The sequence below is a fragment of the Balaenoptera borealis genome, assembly GCF_965194805.1.
Source record: "Balaenoptera borealis genome assembly, chromosome: 9".
Classification (NCBI taxonomy): domain Eukaryota; kingdom Metazoa; phylum Chordata; class Mammalia; order Artiodactyla; family Balaenopteridae; genus Balaenoptera; species Balaenoptera borealis.
The window spans coordinates 50,425,799-50,444,336 of NC_138873.1; the positions used below are offsets into that span (position 1 = coordinate 50,425,799).

At 36.3% G+C, this 18,538-nt stretch overlaps 1 protein-coding gene across 1 annotated transcript in view; it reads left to right on the forward strand.

The window, feature by feature from the left end:
• AK9 (adenylate kinase 9) overlaps positions 1-18,538 on the forward strand; it is a 119,997-nt gene that overhangs the window by 76,923 nt on the left and 24,536 nt on the right. The window contains exons 24-28 of the mRNA XM_082404706.1: positions 1,458-1,670; positions 6,444-6,704; positions 7,938-8,062; positions 11,744-11,963; positions 17,943-18,011. Coding sequence (XP_082260832.1) covers positions 1,458-1,670; positions 6,444-6,704; positions 7,938-8,062; positions 11,744-11,963; positions 17,943-18,011 — 888 coding nt within the window. The remainder of the gene's footprint in view (positions 1-1,457; positions 1,671-6,443; positions 6,705-7,937; positions 8,063-11,743; positions 11,964-17,942; positions 18,012-18,538) is intronic.

Sequence of the window (18,538 nt, forward strand, 5' to 3'; positions counted from 1 at the left end):
TAATTAAGCATCCAACTCAAGAACCTAGGAAAAAGCATAACAAAATAAACCAAAAGAAAGTAGAAAGAAGGAGATTAAAAGCAAAAATTAATGAAACAGGAAAACAAAACCGAATAAAAACAGTAGTCCTAACTTCAAAAACAATGAAAAGTTGGTTCACTGACAAGAGCAATAAAATAGACAAACTTCTGGCAAGTAGAATGAGGTAAAAAGAAGGAGCAGTAGATAACATTTGAGATAGAAAGGAGTATATAATCAGATTTTAAAAGACTGTTGTTTTAAATTACAACTTTAATAAATTTTTAAGTCAAAATGAAAAACATTTTCAAAATACAAATTACTAAAATTTGCTTAGGACGAAAGATAAAAGCTGAACAAACAAAAATAATTGTAGGGAGTTATAGGATAGTTCTTGTTGATTAGATAAGTCCTATGTTATTTAAATCTTCCACATCATAGAAAAACATCAATACTTTCTAGCTCATTTTGAAGCTTGCATAACCCTGACACAAAAATTGAACAAGAATGACACAAGAAAAGTAGAGATTAGTCTTATTTTTGCTCCTTTACAGAAAGTTGTTTATTATATCTTGCTTGGGGGGAAAACAAGAGGTGTGTTATAGAATAATCATGTAAAGTATTATTTCATTGGTATTTTTAAAAACAATGTATTTGTGCCTAAATTTGTGTCTATCTTTGTATATAGATGTGTAGGATAAACTTAGAAAAAGAGGTCTGGAAGGATACACATAAAACTACTGAGTGTCAATATAGTATTGTAAGGAAGAAGGTGAGAGGAAATGTTCACTCTATGCATTGTGATAAGTTTTGAATATTTTTACAGCAAGCATGTATTGTACAACACAGAAAATTATTTTTTAAGTGTACTTTGCTTTAAATAAATTGCAAGAGTCCTTAAGGGACTTTACACACAGCTTCTTCATCTATCACAAATAAAATATATTACACATTTCCAATTGAACAAAATAAAATAGTTCCAAATTATTTGATATATAGCCACTGAGTAGGAAACAAAGCAAATCCTGAGGCATCTCCCATTTCATTTTCAATGGGTAAGAAGTTGCGACCCTGACTCAGCTTTTACTTCTTGGAAATAATTTTATTTTAGAAACTGACCTCACAGTGACCCTGCACCAGCACATTATGGGGGTTTTTATTACTCATTTGTCTGTAGAGGGCTGGGGACGCCTTCATTCTCAGTGCTGCTTCATTTTCTTTATAAAATAAAGACGCTTGGGATGTGAACTCAGAGGGATATGAGAACCTGATTTTTTGATTAATTTAAATAGTATAAGAACTGGTCTTTTGTGGATTGTTTTAAATGGATATTGTTATGGATTAAATACTATTCAAGTTGCATTTTTTAAAATTCCCTCTTTAGTATTACATGAATAATGCATTAATAGTGTTCTCCAAACTTTGAATAATATTTCTAGAATGAAGATAGAATTAAAGAGAAGAGAAGGCATTTGGGAGATACAAAGCACTTTTGTCCAGTGGCTCTCAAAGAAAACTTCATCCTACAACCAGGCAGCACAGAAGAAGCAGCTAAATATCGAGAAAAGATCTATTACTTTTCAAGTCCTGAGGCTAAAGAAAAGTTTTTGGAGCAACCTGAGGATTATGTGGCTCACGATGAACCATTAAAGGTGAAAACAATATTCCCATCCTGACGATCACTCCTGCGTACTTTTTTAGGGACTTATTACCAACCTCCACCATTTTACTCAGTAGTGAAGTCCCCAATCTAATATAATGGTATGGAAATATCTAGGTTCCAAGAACAACTTTTTGGAATATAACATAATCTAATTATCTATTTTGATTTCTTCAGTAATGCCTATGTCAGACCAACACATGATATCTTTTTAGCTGAAGTAGAAAGTCACAGCTGAATTTACTGCTTGTACATTTATTAGATTTATTTTATTGCCTAATCATTTTGACATACCATTTTTTTTTTCACACACACACACTGTATTTTATTTTTACAAGAGATAAATAGACTGACACCAAGCATTGTACATGGATGACCACAACAAAAGCAACAATGATTGCAATTACCAAACACGAAACACACTCATACTATGTCATAATATTGACATTCAGTCCAGTAATCCTTCACTGTAACAGCTCCTTTACTTTGCAGTGAAAATTGATTTGTATATTCTTTGCCTCTGAGTCCTTGTGGGATTTTTTTTTTTTTTAATTCAGACAGAAAGTCACACAAATTATACTCATCCTCATCAGTTCACTCAGTCCCATGTAATTAATTTTTTTTTTCATCTTGATCTTTTGTTAGCACTTTTATGAGTTCATCAGTTTTTCATTAGAGTTCTGAAAATGCTTATTCATTCAGTTCAGCAGTACAGTCAGTTACCAGAAACCTGTACTTGTCAGAGTCTTTTCCATGAACTTCTTGAAGATGAAACCCTTTTATAGGAACATATTTGCAAAATCATCAGAGTACACCCAGAACTGTCTGTAAATGACAAAAGACTTAAAAATGACCACGGTTAAAGATTTGATGAAAGTTCATAATAATGCAGTTGACAAGAAAATTAGTTATTTCTGAGATATACATTTTAAAGTAATAACTAGGATTATTACTTATAACATTATACCAGAATATATAAGATTTTTAGAAATTTCATGCAATGTCTGAAACATTTATATTAACATATTTCCATACATATTTCCATACAAATACAAATATAAGATTTTTAGAAATTTCATGTAATGTCTGAAACATTTATATTAAGATATTTCCATACAAATACAAATATAAGATTTTTAGAAATTTCATGTAATGTCTGAAACATTTATATTAACATATTTCCATACAAATAACCCAATGAAAGTTTAGTATTAGTGGTTTTGTTTGTTTTTTTATACTGCAGGTTCTTATTAGGCATCAATTTTATACACATCAGTGTATACATGTCAATCCCAATCGCCCAATTCAGCACACCACCATCCCCACCTCACCGCAGTTTTCCCCCCTTGGTGTCCATATGTCCATTCTCTACATCTGTGTCTCAACTTCTGCCCTGCAAACCGGCTCATCTGTACCATTTTTCTAGGTTCCACATACATGCATTAATATACGATATTTGTTTTTCTCTTTCTGACTTACTTCACTCTGTATGACAGTCCCTAGATCCATCCACGTCTCAACAAATGACTCAATTTCGTTCCTTTTTATGGCTGAGTAATATTCCATTGTATATATGTACCACAACGTTTTTATCCGTTCGTCTGTTGATGGGCATTTTGACATACCATTTTAACATCTAATTTCTTGTTAGACATTTTTTCACAGTAATTTTTATAGTGTGATTTTGCCATTGTGAATATGAAATAGTACTTAGGAAATCTTTGGGCATATGATCCTTTGTTTCTCTTAATTATTTTATTAGTATAATTCCCTAGATTGGGATTACAAGATCAAAATATATAAATCACAATCTACTGTCACAACTTTCAGTAACGTTAATGCCTGGTTAAACAGAACTTATAAAACACAATTTAAACTCTTCTGGATAATTTGGGCCATTTTCATGGACCTAAATCATCCCATAGGGATGACTGAAGTATGCCGATGGTTGTGCCCTGGCCCTGCTGGTGATGGGAGTCACTTAGGAATGTGGCCTTTTGTCTTCTTTTGGTGTTTTGTTTTCCTCTCAGTCTGTTTCACTACTTGTGATCTATTGCCTTGTTTTACTCATAACCCTGTGGACAAAAGCCTGAAATCTTAATGGTGAGTCCATACTTTTTCTGCAAATCGTCATGTATCTACATCCCTTCACTTCCTAGCTACTTATTTGCTCTGAATTCCACACAGCTCTGTTTGCCAGAGGTTTAACCTGTGGATGAATGAGGTGTCACTTCAGCAATTTCATCACTGAGGGATTTAAGATGTGATCCAAAAGTATGGTGTGAGACTGCACCTACATAATTGCATACCACTCTATTTTCACTATTCACCATTCTCTTTTTCATTATTTTTCTCAAGTGATTCATCAACTGACTTAAATCTTATCACATGACCAGTTCTTTTTTTATTGACATACAATATTATATCAGTTTCAGGTGTACAACATAGTGGTTTGGCATTTATGTATATTGTGAAATGATCACCAAGATAAGTCTAGTAACCATCTGTCACCATATAAAGTTATTACAATATTGTTTACTATATTCCCTATGCTGTACAGCCAACCTGGACATATTTATTTTATAGCTGAAAGTTTGTACCTTTTAATCCCCTTCACCTATTTTGCCCATCTCCCTACCCTCCTTCCCCTCTGGCAACCACCAGTTTGTTCTGTATGTCTATGAGTCTGTTACTGTTTTGTTATGTTTGTTTGTTTTGATTTTTAGATTCCACATTTAAGTGAAATCATACAGCATTTGTCTGTCTCTGCCTGACTTATTTCACTTAGCATAATACCATCTAGGTCCATCAGTATTGTCACAAATGGCAGGATTTCATTCTTTTTTAATGGCTGAGTAATATTCCATTATGTGTGCATGTGTGTGCCACATCTTTTTTAACCATTCATCTATCGATGGACACTTAGGTTGCTTCCATATCTTGTTTATTGCAAATAAATGCTGCAAAGAACATAGTGGTACATATATATTTTCTAATTAGTGTTTTCATTTCCTTCGTATAAATACCCAGAAGTGGAATTGCTGAATCACGAGAAAGTTCTATTTTTAGTTTTTTGAGGAACATCCATGCTGTTTTCCATAGTGGCTACACCAATTTACATTCCCACCAACAGTGCACATCCTTGCCAACACTTGTCGTTTCCTGTCTTTTTGGCAATAGCCATTCTGACAGGTGTGAGGTGATATCTCACTGTGGTTTTGATTTGCATTTCCTTGATGATTAGTGATGTTGAGCATCTTTTCATGTCATGCCCAATTCTTTAACTAATGATGGAATCAGTTCCACTGGAAGCACATAAACTGAGAGTGATGAAGGGTGGTCTCCTGGGGGGAATCCAGATATGGTTAACAGAAGAAGAGTGGATAAATGCTGGGTGGCAAAATCAACGGATATTTACATCATGTCTTCCTCTTGCTTTTGTGGGTTTTTCAAACCCTTGTTTTGCTGAAACAAGGGTTTCAACTAACTTTCTTCATATCTGAAAATGTCATCATTTGGTTCTCATACATGTTTAACAATTAGGATGGACATAGATTTTAGGTTGAAAATTATTCCTTTTTAGAATATTAAAGATATTGCTTTATTGTGAGGTAGCATCCAGTGTCACTAGGCTGATTTTAATTTCTTTGTAAGTCAGCTTCATTTTTTAAATATTTGAAAGCTTTTAAGAGCTTCTTTTCATTATCTTGCGTTCTTAAAATTGTCCAGAATCTTTTTTATTCATTGCACTGGACACATGGTACATGTTTAATCTGAAATCATGTGTTTTTCATGCTGGGGAATCTTAGAATTTCACAGTACTACTGAACTTTTTACTTCAGCAGTCACATTTTTAATCTCTAAGATCTCTTTCTTTTCTCTGATATTTCTGTTTTCAAATATTCTTTTGTGGACTTGCTATCTTCTAAAATCTCTTTTTTTTTTTAAATTTCCCTATTCCTCAAGATACCTGACTCCTCTTTCTCCTGTATTTCTCTGGTACACTTGCACCTTTAAACTCTTCTCTGAACCGTTCCTTCACGAGGACAGAAGGTGATGAGACTGTGCTCCTTGCTTCCCTCTGCTGCTCGAAGTCCGTTACTGCCAGCCCCTTTGAGGCTTATTCCATCCAAATATATCACCATCTCCCACTCCTCCTTGCTGTCACCTACCAGTATCATAGTCATTTCCCCACATTCACAAAAGATTTACCTGCTCCTCCATCCCAACTCTCACCGTTGTTCTTGACAATTTCAGCATCAATGGACAATCCGTACATCTGGATCTCTGTGGGTTCTCTGGTTTTGGGGCTTCCCTATCTCCAATACAGAGATTACAGGAGTTAATGAAGGGACCCCTAGTGTTCCAGTATCAATGGGCTTTTTGTCTGGTAGAGAGGTTTTGTTGTTGTTGTTTTTATCGTGCTAAGAAAGTGCCTTTCCATTCTTCCTTAATTAAAGCTTTTTTAAAGAAACAAAATTAATTTAATTTTATTAAATGCCTTTTGGCACTTGATATCAAGACGCTCTGTGACTTCAAAAAAAAAGGTGCTCTGTGGTTGTTGATGATTCCTGAGGACCATGGTTGATGCAATGAATCATGTTAATTGGTATCCTAATGCTGAAACATTCTTGAGTTTGTGAAGTGATAATTCAATCTTAGGGAGGGCAGTTAATAATAAGCCTTATGTTTTCTAAATTCTCAAAGCTTCCTTTTCTTCACTATCCTTCTATCCTACAACCCCCTGACCCACCCCCTGTGGCAGGCTCCTCCATTAAGAATATGCCTTCTGGGCCCCCATGGCTCTGGCAAAACTGTATGTGGAAGACAGTTGGCAGAAAAATTGGGCATTTTTCATATTCAGTTTGAAGAATTTCTTCAAGAAAAACTAATGCTTAAAACTGAGAAGAAAGTTGGACCTGAATTTGAGGACGATTCTGAGGATGAACAATTTGCAAAACAAGAACTTGAAGAGCTTGCAATTCAGGCCAATGTTACAATTGAGGAAGAAAATACAAAGAAGCTGGTAGGAATATTAATACTCTCCTTGCAGATAACTGTGCTTACTGGTGTTACTTTGGGGGAGAAGAATATAAGCTGATTCACTTTGTTATACAGCAGAAACTAACATACCATTGTAAAGCAATTATACTCCAATAAAGATGTTAAAAAAAAAAGAAACAAACTCTATAAGGTTTCTAAGAAGAAAAAAATAGCCCATAAAAATCATTTAAGAGTCATCCTCCCCATTTGTAAATACAGATCTTACTGCTCATCTAGAATATAAAATACTGAGTTTTACATGACTCCAATAAAAAACGGAAAAGCTTTTCCTGACAAGAGTGTTATATAGCATTTATTTGGGACTATGCTATTTGATATGTCTGACCTAGACTGTAAGGTTTTCCATTATCGTGTTCTCCATTTTCTATTTAACGTCATAAAAAATCTGTCCCAGCGCCAGTGGAGATCTCAAAATATTAATTTCTAATGATGCCTCATAAGAAAGTTTGTATATATCTCTTAGGTGTTTTCTATCTGGAGGTATAAAGAGAAAGTTCTTAATTCTCACTCACTTTTTAACCATTTCTGATATAGCTGGACCCTTTTCTTCTCAAATGATCTCCTATAAATGGACGCAGGTACAGATTATAGTCCAGATGACTGCCTGCCTGGCCCATCCTTTAATCAGGATCTAGGTTGAATAATTATAAGATAAACTACAAAAATCAGTTAAGCTTTATAGGTGTGTGATATAGATTGAACAAGGTTTTAGTAAAAATGATGAGACAGATGTCCTGAGACCATGTATGAAAATCAGTCATGCTAATTGCTAGTAACTCCTCTTAGCAATAGTAAATATCATTTAATATTTAAAACCATATTAAATATTGGTTTAAAGAAAAGAGCTCAGATTTTTAAATGCTTATGAGCAACAGTATAAAAAATGACCTGAGGGACTTCCCTGGTGGTCCAGTGGGTAAGACACTGTGCTCCCAGTGCAGGGGGCCCAGGTTTGATCCCTGGTCAGGGAAATAGATCCTGCGTGCATGCTGCAACTAAGAGTCCGCATGCTGCAATGAAGATCCCGTGTACTGCAACTAAGACCCAGCGCAGCCAAAATAAATAAATACATAAATATTTTTGAAAACACTGACCTGCGAAAAACAGGTCTTATCCTAATCAACTATGTAACATAGTATTATTTATTAATATACAGTTTTAAATTTTTGTTTTGTTTTCTGATTTTTGTTTGTAGCCTCAGGAAGTACAGCTTACAGAAGAAGAAGAAGCAATCAGATTAAATCTAACAGAAAATGAGCCATTGCCTCCCGAAATCCTTGAAGCAATTCTCTCTGAGTGGTGGTTTAAGGAACCGATACGGTATCTTAACTTATATGGGCTTTTATACATTTATTGACTTTTTTTTTTTTTTTTTTAAAGCATGACCCTTTTTTTTTTTTTTTTAATTTTATTTATTTATTTATTTATTTTTGGCTGTGTTGGGTCTTCGTTTCTGTGCGAGGGCTTTCTCTAGTTGCGGCAAGCGGGGGCCACTCTTCATCGCGGTGCGCGGGCCTCTCCCTATCGTGGCCTCTCTTGTTGCGGAGCACAGGCTCCAGACGCGCATGCTCAGAAATTGTGGCTCACGGGCCTAGTTGCTCCGCGGCATGTGGGATCTTCCCAGACCAGGGCTCGAACCCGTGTCCCCTGCATTGGCAGGCAGATTCTCAACCACTGCGCCACCAGGGAAGCCCCCATTTATTGACTTTTATTTGATTTATTCTTAAAAGTTAAAAATCTAATCCAACATAAATTTAAGAATTTTCTCCTTTACTCTCATGTAAACTAGTGATTCCACACATTAAAAACATCTAGGGGATTATTTAGGGACTTCCCTGGTGGTGCAGTAGTTCAGAATCCACCTGCCAATGCAGGGGACACGGGTTGGAGCCCTGGTCCGGGAAGATCCCACAGCCACGGAGCAACTAAGCCCGTGCGCCACAACTATTGAGCCTGCGCTCTAGAGGCCACAAACCACAGCTACTGAAGCCTGCGCGCCTAGAGCCTGTGCTCCACAACAAGAGAAGCCACAGCAATGAGAAGCCCATGCACCACAACAAAGAGTAGCCCCCGCTCACCGCAACTAGAGAAAGCTGGCATGCAGCAACGAAGACCCAATGCAGCCAAAAGTAAATAAATTAATTAATTAAAAAAAAACCATCTAGAGGATTATTTTAAAAATACTGATGCCAGGGACCCCACCCCAAAATAATTGAATCAAAATCTTTAGAGGTGTGAGGTTGGGACCTGGGCATTGGAGCTCCCCAGGGGATTATAATGTGTAGTTGTGATTAAGGATCCATATTCTAAACCTGTGTACACTCATGACGTACCAGACTCTTTGCCTTGTAGTCTTTTAACAATTAGTTAATTCCACTGTCAACTTAAAGAAAAACGCACAACCTGAGGGTTGTGAGTTTAAATTTTATTCAGGGTCTTACTGAGGACTATAGCCTGGGAGGTAGCTCTGAAGACCTGTTCCAAAGAGGTAGGGGAGGAGCTAGTACACATGTATGAATTTCTTGGCTAGGAAATACATGTAGTTAAGCATACATCTTGGTAAAAGATTGCTGCTAATCACGAAGAACAGATATCCAAGTTAATGATTTTAGTGCTTTTCTATGTATGGGAAAATGCAAGAATCTGGGGTCATTGAAATTCTTCCTGAGATATGCATTTAACTATCTAGGGGCCTGTTTATCCAGAGGACAGAGTGCCTCATCCTGTTTTTTCATCCTGAATTCTTTTCAGGGTATGCTGTCAGTAGGTGACTGCAGTGGGTTGTGACTTAACCCCCGTATAACTGGATGATGAGCAATTCTCTTTGTTTTTGTTGCAGTGGTTGTTCACACCGCTAAATAGCTGTCCATAGTCTCATCCCTTTACCAACAGCCAGGAACAAGCCTGACGCCAGACAGGACAAACTAAGAATTCCAGGCCACCAGAGTTTAAGGCTTCACCTCGATTTCCTAACCAGAATCTCTTACCTCAGTATCCACCAGAAGAAAGTGAAATGATACTTACAGTACTGATAATAGCAAACACTTATATGGAACTTACTGTGTGCCAGATAATGTTCTCCTATATTTTATTCATATCAATTTCCTTAATCCTTACAACTGCCCTCTGGGACAGAAATTTTATTTTCTCATTCTGGAGATAAGGAAACTATATCATAGAGAATTCAAATAACTGGCAGGTCCCAGTCCTCCTCTGGTCACTCTCTTTCATTTAGTCCCTGGCCTAACCAAGTAAGTGGGATTATTAGTCACTTTAATTTTAATTTCTTGTTCCCTAAATTAGATCAATAGTCGTAGTAAACTTAGGGATGTTGCTGGCAGCAACATAGTCATGGGTTGTTCTTCATTAACTTAGCTCCTGACCTCACATCATACATTTAAAAAAAAAAAGAAAAAGAAAAAGCATATGGATTGAAGAACAGTAAAAAGTGAAATTGTAATAGCCTAAATAAAATAGCTGAACATTAGCACTACATTAAAACTTATTACAATGAAGACTTTGTAATAGCATAAGAAATTTTATTATACAATGTTGAGTTAAAAAAGAGGATACAAAGTTATTTATAATATGATAGAAAGTTGAACAAATGAAGAACCAACTAGAAAGAAACAAAACAAAATGTCAGTAACCTCTTGGATATGAGGTTGCAGATAATTTTGCCCTTTTTTCATGACTTTATTTCTGATTTTTCTATAGTGAGATTTATTGCTTTTATAATCAGGAAAAAACATGTTTTAAAAAGGCATCTGTCCTAGAGATCTAATGTAACTAATTACATTAGTTACATTACTTAGGTTTTGTACGTGAGAAGCAAGAGGGAGTTGAAGGATGTCTCTGAAGTTTGGCACCTGGATACTAGTGAGTCAGAGGAAGAGCTGTGTGGAAGGGTAACAGTGAGCATGATTTTTTGACAGTATGATGCATATATAATTCCTGAAGGGCACTCAGATGGAGAAACTAGGCAGCTTGTTGAAAATTCTAAATCAAAACTCAGAAGAGAGGTGTAGAGGTAAAAGATTTAGATGTCATTGACAAAGAAGTAACAGCTAGAACAGAAGAGACTTTGCTGAAGGCACCTCTAAAGAAAACACATATCTTACGGCCAATATATGTAAATTTGCCCAGTTAATTAGAAAGAAAACAACATTTCTAAATGACAGTTAAGAGCTGAAACTGTCAAATGTTCATGAAAGTCCTATTCCTTTGAAGAAGAAAATGTATATTTAAATATAAATAGTTAAACCAAATTTTAGATAAACAAGATAAACTTTCATTCAAAAAGGGACCAATATTAAATCTCTCAACTAAACCAAGCCAGGTTCTCCAAGCCTGATTGTTTTTATAAATACTCCCTAATGAAAATGTATTAACATTCCAAGTTATTTTCATGATTCTTAAAGTTTCATCATACTTGAGCAAGTTTGATGATCCTGTCTGAATACGATCATCTTACACATGAGCCAAGAAAACACTAATAATTGTCGCTGGTTACAAAGGGAGCCAGGGAAGAGGGTTATGAACTTTCCCATGAAAAGAAACATCATTAGAAGAAAAATGGCTAAAAGGTAAGGATTCTCAATAAAGAGGTAGAGGGCAGCCAAGTAAACTTTATGTAAACGGTGACACGTTCATTAGGCTGGTCACTCGTCCCAAGCAGAGAACTTATTTTCTCTTTCCCTGTGATCGTCTCACAACTTTTAGTAGGCTTCTAATTAATAGTAATTGTCTATAAACTGATTGACAGTACTTTTATACTATAAATATAAGTATAAAATATTATCATTTTAATCCAACTCAGTACATTTGGGAGAAGAAACAGCATGTAGAAATATTAAAAAAATAAAAGGTACTATAGGAAACTGTTTATTCATTGGGTGTCTTATGTAAAGTTGAGAGTTATCCGTACTTTTTCATTTTTAAATCAATATTTATAATATAATATTTTAAGCCAATAAAGTAAGTTATGAAATTTCCACCTAGTTCCACAGGTTTTGTATTAGATGGTTTCCCGCGATATCCTGACGAGGTCCAGTTTCTGGGGGAACATGGGTTTTTCCCAGATGCTGCTGTTTTTATGCAAGTTGATTATCAAGATGTTTCTGATCGCCTCCTTCCTACCCAAATTGGAAAGTGGAAAGTGAAACAAAAGAAGAAATTAGAAAGGAAAAAACTCATCAAAGAAATGAAGGCAAAAATCAAGGTATGTATCTGTTAAAAAAAAAGCATGAGAGTAAATGTGTTCAGCATTTATCCAATTTATAAAGTGGTCTTTACAAAAATGTAGTTTTCTGATTTTAATACCACATTCAGTATGAAAACATTTTCATCAAATATTAAGACAATTTATAATTAAAGAGTTAAGAATTATTTGAGGGCTTTATGATTATCTACATGTTAATGTTTCTCACTCCAAGGCAAGTAAAATTAAAGATAGTGGTAGCACCAAAGTATCCGTATACCAGACACGGGAGCACAGTTGAAGAGGCAGCAAGTGGAGCAGACCTTGAAACACAAAGAATTAAAATTTTCATTGACTTTTTCACTAGCTCCTGGAATGGTGACACCATCCATCAAGGCCATTTTAGCCTGTAGTACAACAAATCCAGGTATTAGCTTACAACATCTTTTCTTAAACTGTAGTCTGAGAAATTTCCATAAAATGTTCAAAAGTGTCATAGAGAACCTAGCAATTTCACTCCTAGGAACCTATCTAACAGAAATGAAAACATGTCCATGTAAAAATTAGTATGTGAAAGTTCACACAGCATTATTCATAACAGCCAAAACGTAGAAACAGCTCAATGTCCATCAACTGATGAATGGATAAACAAAATGTGGTAAATATCCAGAGAGGGTCCCTTGGCTTCCAGCCCAAGGTGGCAACATAGGAGCCTCCTGAACTCAATCCACTCTGAAAGAAATCCAGAAATTAGCTGAGTGACTCCTACACATTGGACAAATGAGAAAATACCCACATCACCTACATCAAAACAGCTGCTGCTTGAGTGTCTAGCTTCCAATCAGCCTATGCTGACTGTGATCCTCCCATTCGGGACACTGATAGGTCATGGCACACCCTCAACTACTGGGAGCCACTAAAAACAAGAAAGTGGCTTAAACAAGTACAAAGGCTTAAGAGATGGCCAAGAGCTGGGGCCAGCCTGAGCTGTGTTCATCTTCCACACAAGACCACTCTGTCAAGACAGGGAGAGGTGGCTATTTTATCTAATGGGCAGAGACCAACACATAGAGTCAAAGAAAATGAAAAAACAGAGGAATATGTTCCAAACGGAGGAACAAGATAAAATGCCAGAAACACACCTTACTGAAACAAAGATAAGTGATTTATCTGATAAAGAGTTTAAACTAATGGTCATAAGGATGCTCACCAACATCAGGAGAACAATGCATAAACAAAGTGAAATTTTCAAGAGATAGAAAATATAAGAAAGTACCAAACAGAAGTCACAGAGCTGAACAATACAATAACCGAACTGAAAAATTCAGTACAATAGCAGACTGTAGACACATAAATCAGTTTAACAGAATAGAAAGCACAGAAATAATCCCATGCATATATTGTCAGTTAATTTATGACAAACTAGCCAAGGATGTACAATGGGGAAAAGATAGTTTCTTCAATAAATGGTGTTGGGAAAGCTATATAGCCTCCTGCAGAAGAATAAAACTGAACACCTATCTTACACCATACACAAAAGTGTACTCAAAATGGATCAAAGACTTGAAACACAAGCCCTGAAACCCTAAAACTCCTATAAGAAAAGGGGATAAGCTCCTTGACATCAATCTTGCAATGATTTTTTTTTTTTGATTTGACACCAAAAGCAAAAATAAATAAGCGGGACTACATCAAACTAAAAAATTTTCTGCCCAGCAAAAGAAACCATCAACAAGATAAAAAGGCAGTCTAGGGAATGGGAAAAAGTATTTGTAAATCATATATCTGATAAGGGATTAAAATCCAAAATATATAAAGAACTCATACAACCCAGTATCAAAAAAAAAAAAATCCAATTTTTTAAAATGGGCAGATGAACTGAATAGATACTCTTCCAAAGAAGGCATACAAATGACCAACAGGTACATGAAAAGGTGCTCAACATCACTAATCATCAGATAAATACAAATCAAAACCACAATGAGATATCACCTCTCACACCTGTTAGGGTATCTAAAATTGAAAAGACAAGAAATAAACGCTGGTGAGGATGTGGAGAAAAAGGAGCGCTTGTGCACTGTTGGTAGGAATGTCAACTAGTACAGCCACTATGGAAATCAGTATGGAGGTTCCACAAGTAATTAAAAAATAGAATTACCATATGATCCAGGAATCCCACTTCTGGGTATATATATCCAAAGGAAACAAAAGTCATTATCTCAAAGAGATATCTCTCCTCCCATGTTCATAGCAGCATTATTCACAATAGCCAAGGTGTGGAAACAACCTGTGTCTGCCAACAGATGAATGGATAAAGAAGATGTGGTGTGTGTATGTACACACACACACACACACACACACACACACACGCAATGGAATGTTGTTCAGCCATGGGAAAGAAGGAAATCCTGACATTTGCAACAACATGGATGGACCTTGAGGGCATTGTGCTAAGTTAAATAAGCCAGGCAGAGAAAGACAAATACTGCATGGCATCACTTGTATGTGGAATCTAAAAACAAATCAAACTCATAGAAACAGAGTAGAAAAGTGGTTGTCATGGGCTGGGAGGTGTGGGAAATGGGGAGAAGTTGATAAAATGGTACAAAAGTTCAGCTATAAGATGAATAAGACCTAAGGAGCTAATGTATGACATGATGACTATAGTTGGTAATACTGTACTACTGTATAATTGAAATTTGGCAAGAGAGTAGAACTTAAATGTTGTCACACACACAAGATAAATATGTGAGGTGACGGATGTGTTAATTAACTAAATGGGAGAAGTCCTTTCACAATGTATACATATCAAATCTTCATGACATATACTTTAAATATCTTACAATTTTATAAAGCTGGAAAAATAATAAATAAATAGTGTATTCATATAATGGAGTAGTATTCAGTATTTTTAATGAATGAACTATTGATACCCCCTACAATATGGATGACTACCAAAATCATTATACTGAGTAAATGAAGCCAGGCAAAGAAAATAGTACATACTCTATGATTCATTCCATATGTATGACATGTCTTGAAAGGACACATTTATAGATCTGGGTTGAGTAGAAAGAATAGGGCTTTCAAATCTGGAACTAGGAAGACCAAGATGGGACATGAGAACAGTGTTAAATTATGTGACGGTCTTTGATACTGAAGAGAGTATGTCGTTGTTCCATGTGGCCACAGGGGAAAGAAGCACCATTGGTAGGAGGAAGGTACAGGGAGATGTATTTCATTATTAGTAAGACTTTCCAAAAAGAACAAAGGCTGAAGGCAGTGAGCTACGTGGCAATAGATAAGCATAGACTGAGTGGACATTTGGCAGGGAGAGTATGGAAGAAAGCTCTCTTTAGTGTCAGAGAGCTAATCAGTTAATTCCAATTTTGAGGTACTGTGACTTAAATTACTGAATACATTATCACAACTCGATACTTATTAAATTATAAACAAAGTGTTAAAACCATGAAGTTCCTCTGTCACTGCTCAGACACAGTTGTCAAGTTCTTTTCTTCTTTTCATCTTGCCAGAGGAAATCCCTCTAAGGACATTGCCATCCATCCCTTTGCTCCACCACACTAAGATTACATGTCCCAGGCCATCCCTGTCCCACACAAAATCAAAGCCAATCTCTCAGCCATCCAAGAACTGTGGAAGTCAGGAGAGAGGTGTGGCAAGACACCAAGCTTCACACCATTCTACATGATATCCTTCCCTTTTCTGCTGCTACTCTCTGAAGAAAATGGGCCAAAGTGTCTGCCAGGCAAGAGGCTCTATAAACATGAGAATGGAAAAGAAAGAAGAGGGCATACCAAAGCACAGTTGCATGTTACCTCCTTGTGGGATCTGGCACCTCTAGACCAGTGTTCTCAGAGAACTCTCTGTGCTGATGGAAATGTTCTGTATCTTCACTGTCCAATACAGCAGCCACTAGCCACACATGTGGCTATTAAGCAGTAGAAATGTATTTAGTTGGTGAGGCTGAGAAATCAAATGTTTAATTTTATTTAATTTTAATAGAGCTGCAAGTGACTTGTAGCTGCCATACTGGACAGAGTAGCTCTAAAGCAATCAAGCCCCAGCCTAGACATCACATGCCCTGAGGATTTTAGGGATATGGAACAGGAAAGAGCAGATTTGCTCCTTTCTTCTCATACCCACAACTCCGCCCTGGTTCAGATTCTTTTCAACTCACACCCAGCACTCCTACGATGACCTCCTAATTGTCCTACCAGACTTCATATCTGGGCCCTCCAGGCCATCCTTCGGGCCACCTGATCTTCCTAAAACTCTGTTTTGGTCAAGTCACTCTGTTAAGATCTGAACTCCTCAGTCTGGCATTTAAAGCCCTCCCAATCCTGTTCCAAACCCTCTTTCTAACTTTATTTCTCAGTTGGAACAAATACAAACCCTCCTTACAGCTCCATCATACAATGTGCTTTTTCATACCCTTATCTGGGAGTTTCTTACTCCATCCTCACACTAGCTGTGTTATACTATGTGAATTAAACCTTCTGACTTTATTAACTCATCTATAAAGTGGGATAATGCTGTCCGCCTTGCAGTATATTTTGAGCAGAAAATGAAAGAATATACATGTGCAGTGCTCAGAACAGTGATGGCATCTGGCAGACATGCAATAATTAGTTAAACTTCACTGACCACTACTTATTTGAGTGAAAGGATCAGAGGAAAAACAGACTCATAATATGTGTGTGCTTTATTATACATACTTTGCATTTCTTTTTGGTATATACAGTGGTTTCCTTATATGTTATGAAAACACAAAGGAGACTGTATTTTCATAACTCTACAGTTAAAGCACCTATGGTAAAACTCTGGTTTTAAAAAAGGAAATAATAAGAGTTTTTATAACTCTTACCCTCTGAAAAGCTACAGAATCTCTCTGGGGCTCATGAACTATATTAATTTGATTCCATTCAGTTTTAGAATTCTATCTACAAATATTTCTTGAATGTCAACAAAACATAAATTATCTGAAATGTATACTCAGTAATTGTCAGATAAAAGGAGCACAGTCCCGCTGGTCTAGACCGGAGCCCCCAGGGCATGTCTTTAAGGCACTTCTCTGATCTCCCAGTATTTTAGGGGACTCCAGTTTCAAGAGTCCTGAGCCAATGAGCCCCCAAACCCAAGGGGTGCTGGTTAGTTTTCATGCAAACCTTAAGGTCATATCAAAGGACCCATTCATTGCATTAGATTTAGAGACCCCTAGAAAGACTGGAGGACTACCCATACACCATATGTGTGAATGCATCCAAAGTACATGTGCTTTTCTCACATGGATTCTTTAGGCAATTACATCTTAATAATATGATGAAAGATTATCAAACATTTTCAGCAAATAGCCTCCAAGTATTTCCCTGTTTCTCCATGTACAAAATCCACCTCTCCACCAGAGGAAACAAATAAGTAATACATTTTGAAAAGGAATTCTAAAGTTTATAGAAAAAGTGACTGATCTCAAGTACCATTTATCCCTCTGGAGGGAAGTAGCTGATTAAGAGGTCCAGAGGTCCAAAGATGTAAGTGACATAATTACCACTATCACATGCTTTTCTGGAAAGTATCCTTCTGCCCAAATATTATTCCCCTTTGGGGAAAAAAAAATTAATATATAGAAAGGAATTTTAGGGCTTCCCTGGTGGCGCAGTGGTTGGGAATCTGCCAGCTAATGCAGGGGACATGGGTTTGAGCCCTGGTCCAGGAAGATCCCACATGCAACAGAGCAACTAAGCCCGTGCGCCACAACTACTGAGCCAGTGCACCTAGAGACCATGGTCCGCAACAAGAGAAGCCACCGCAATGAGAAGCCCATGCACTGCAACAAAGAGTAGCTCGCCGCAACTAGAGAAAGCCTGCATGCAGCAACGAAGACCCAACGCAGCCAAAACTAAATAAATTAAATAAATTTTTTAAAAAAAAGTAATTTTATTATTATCCATTAATATTTTTTAATGTCTCTTTCTTTAACAGGATGACATGATTTCTAAACGAAGGGCTGAACTTATAATAGAGAGAGAGCAAAAAAGGAAAGGAGGGGAGGTAAGTAAATAAAATTGCTTATTTCAAAAAAAAAAGGACACACATATTTAAAACATATATGTTTTACACATATATAAAATCTCAGCAATGTAAAATAAAAAGATGCATAGAAGTCTTTTTTTAATTTTTATTTTACGTTGGAGTATAGTTGATTTACAATGTTATATTAGTTTCGGGTGTACAGCAAAGTGATTGTTATACATATACATATATCCATTCTTTTTCACATTCTTTTCCCATATAGGTTATTACAGAGTATTGAGTAGAGTTCCCTGTGCTATACAGTAGGTCCTTGTTGATTATCTATTTTATATTTAGCAGTGTATATCTGTTAATCCCAACCTCCTAATTTATCCCTCCCCTGCACCTTTCTCCTTTGGTAACCATAAGTTTGTTTTCTAAATCTGTGAGTCTGTGTCTGTTTTGTAAAGAAGTTCATTTGTATTTTTTTTTAGATTCCACATATAAGTGATATCATATGATATTTGTCTTTCGCTGCCTGATTTACTTCACTTAGTATGATAATC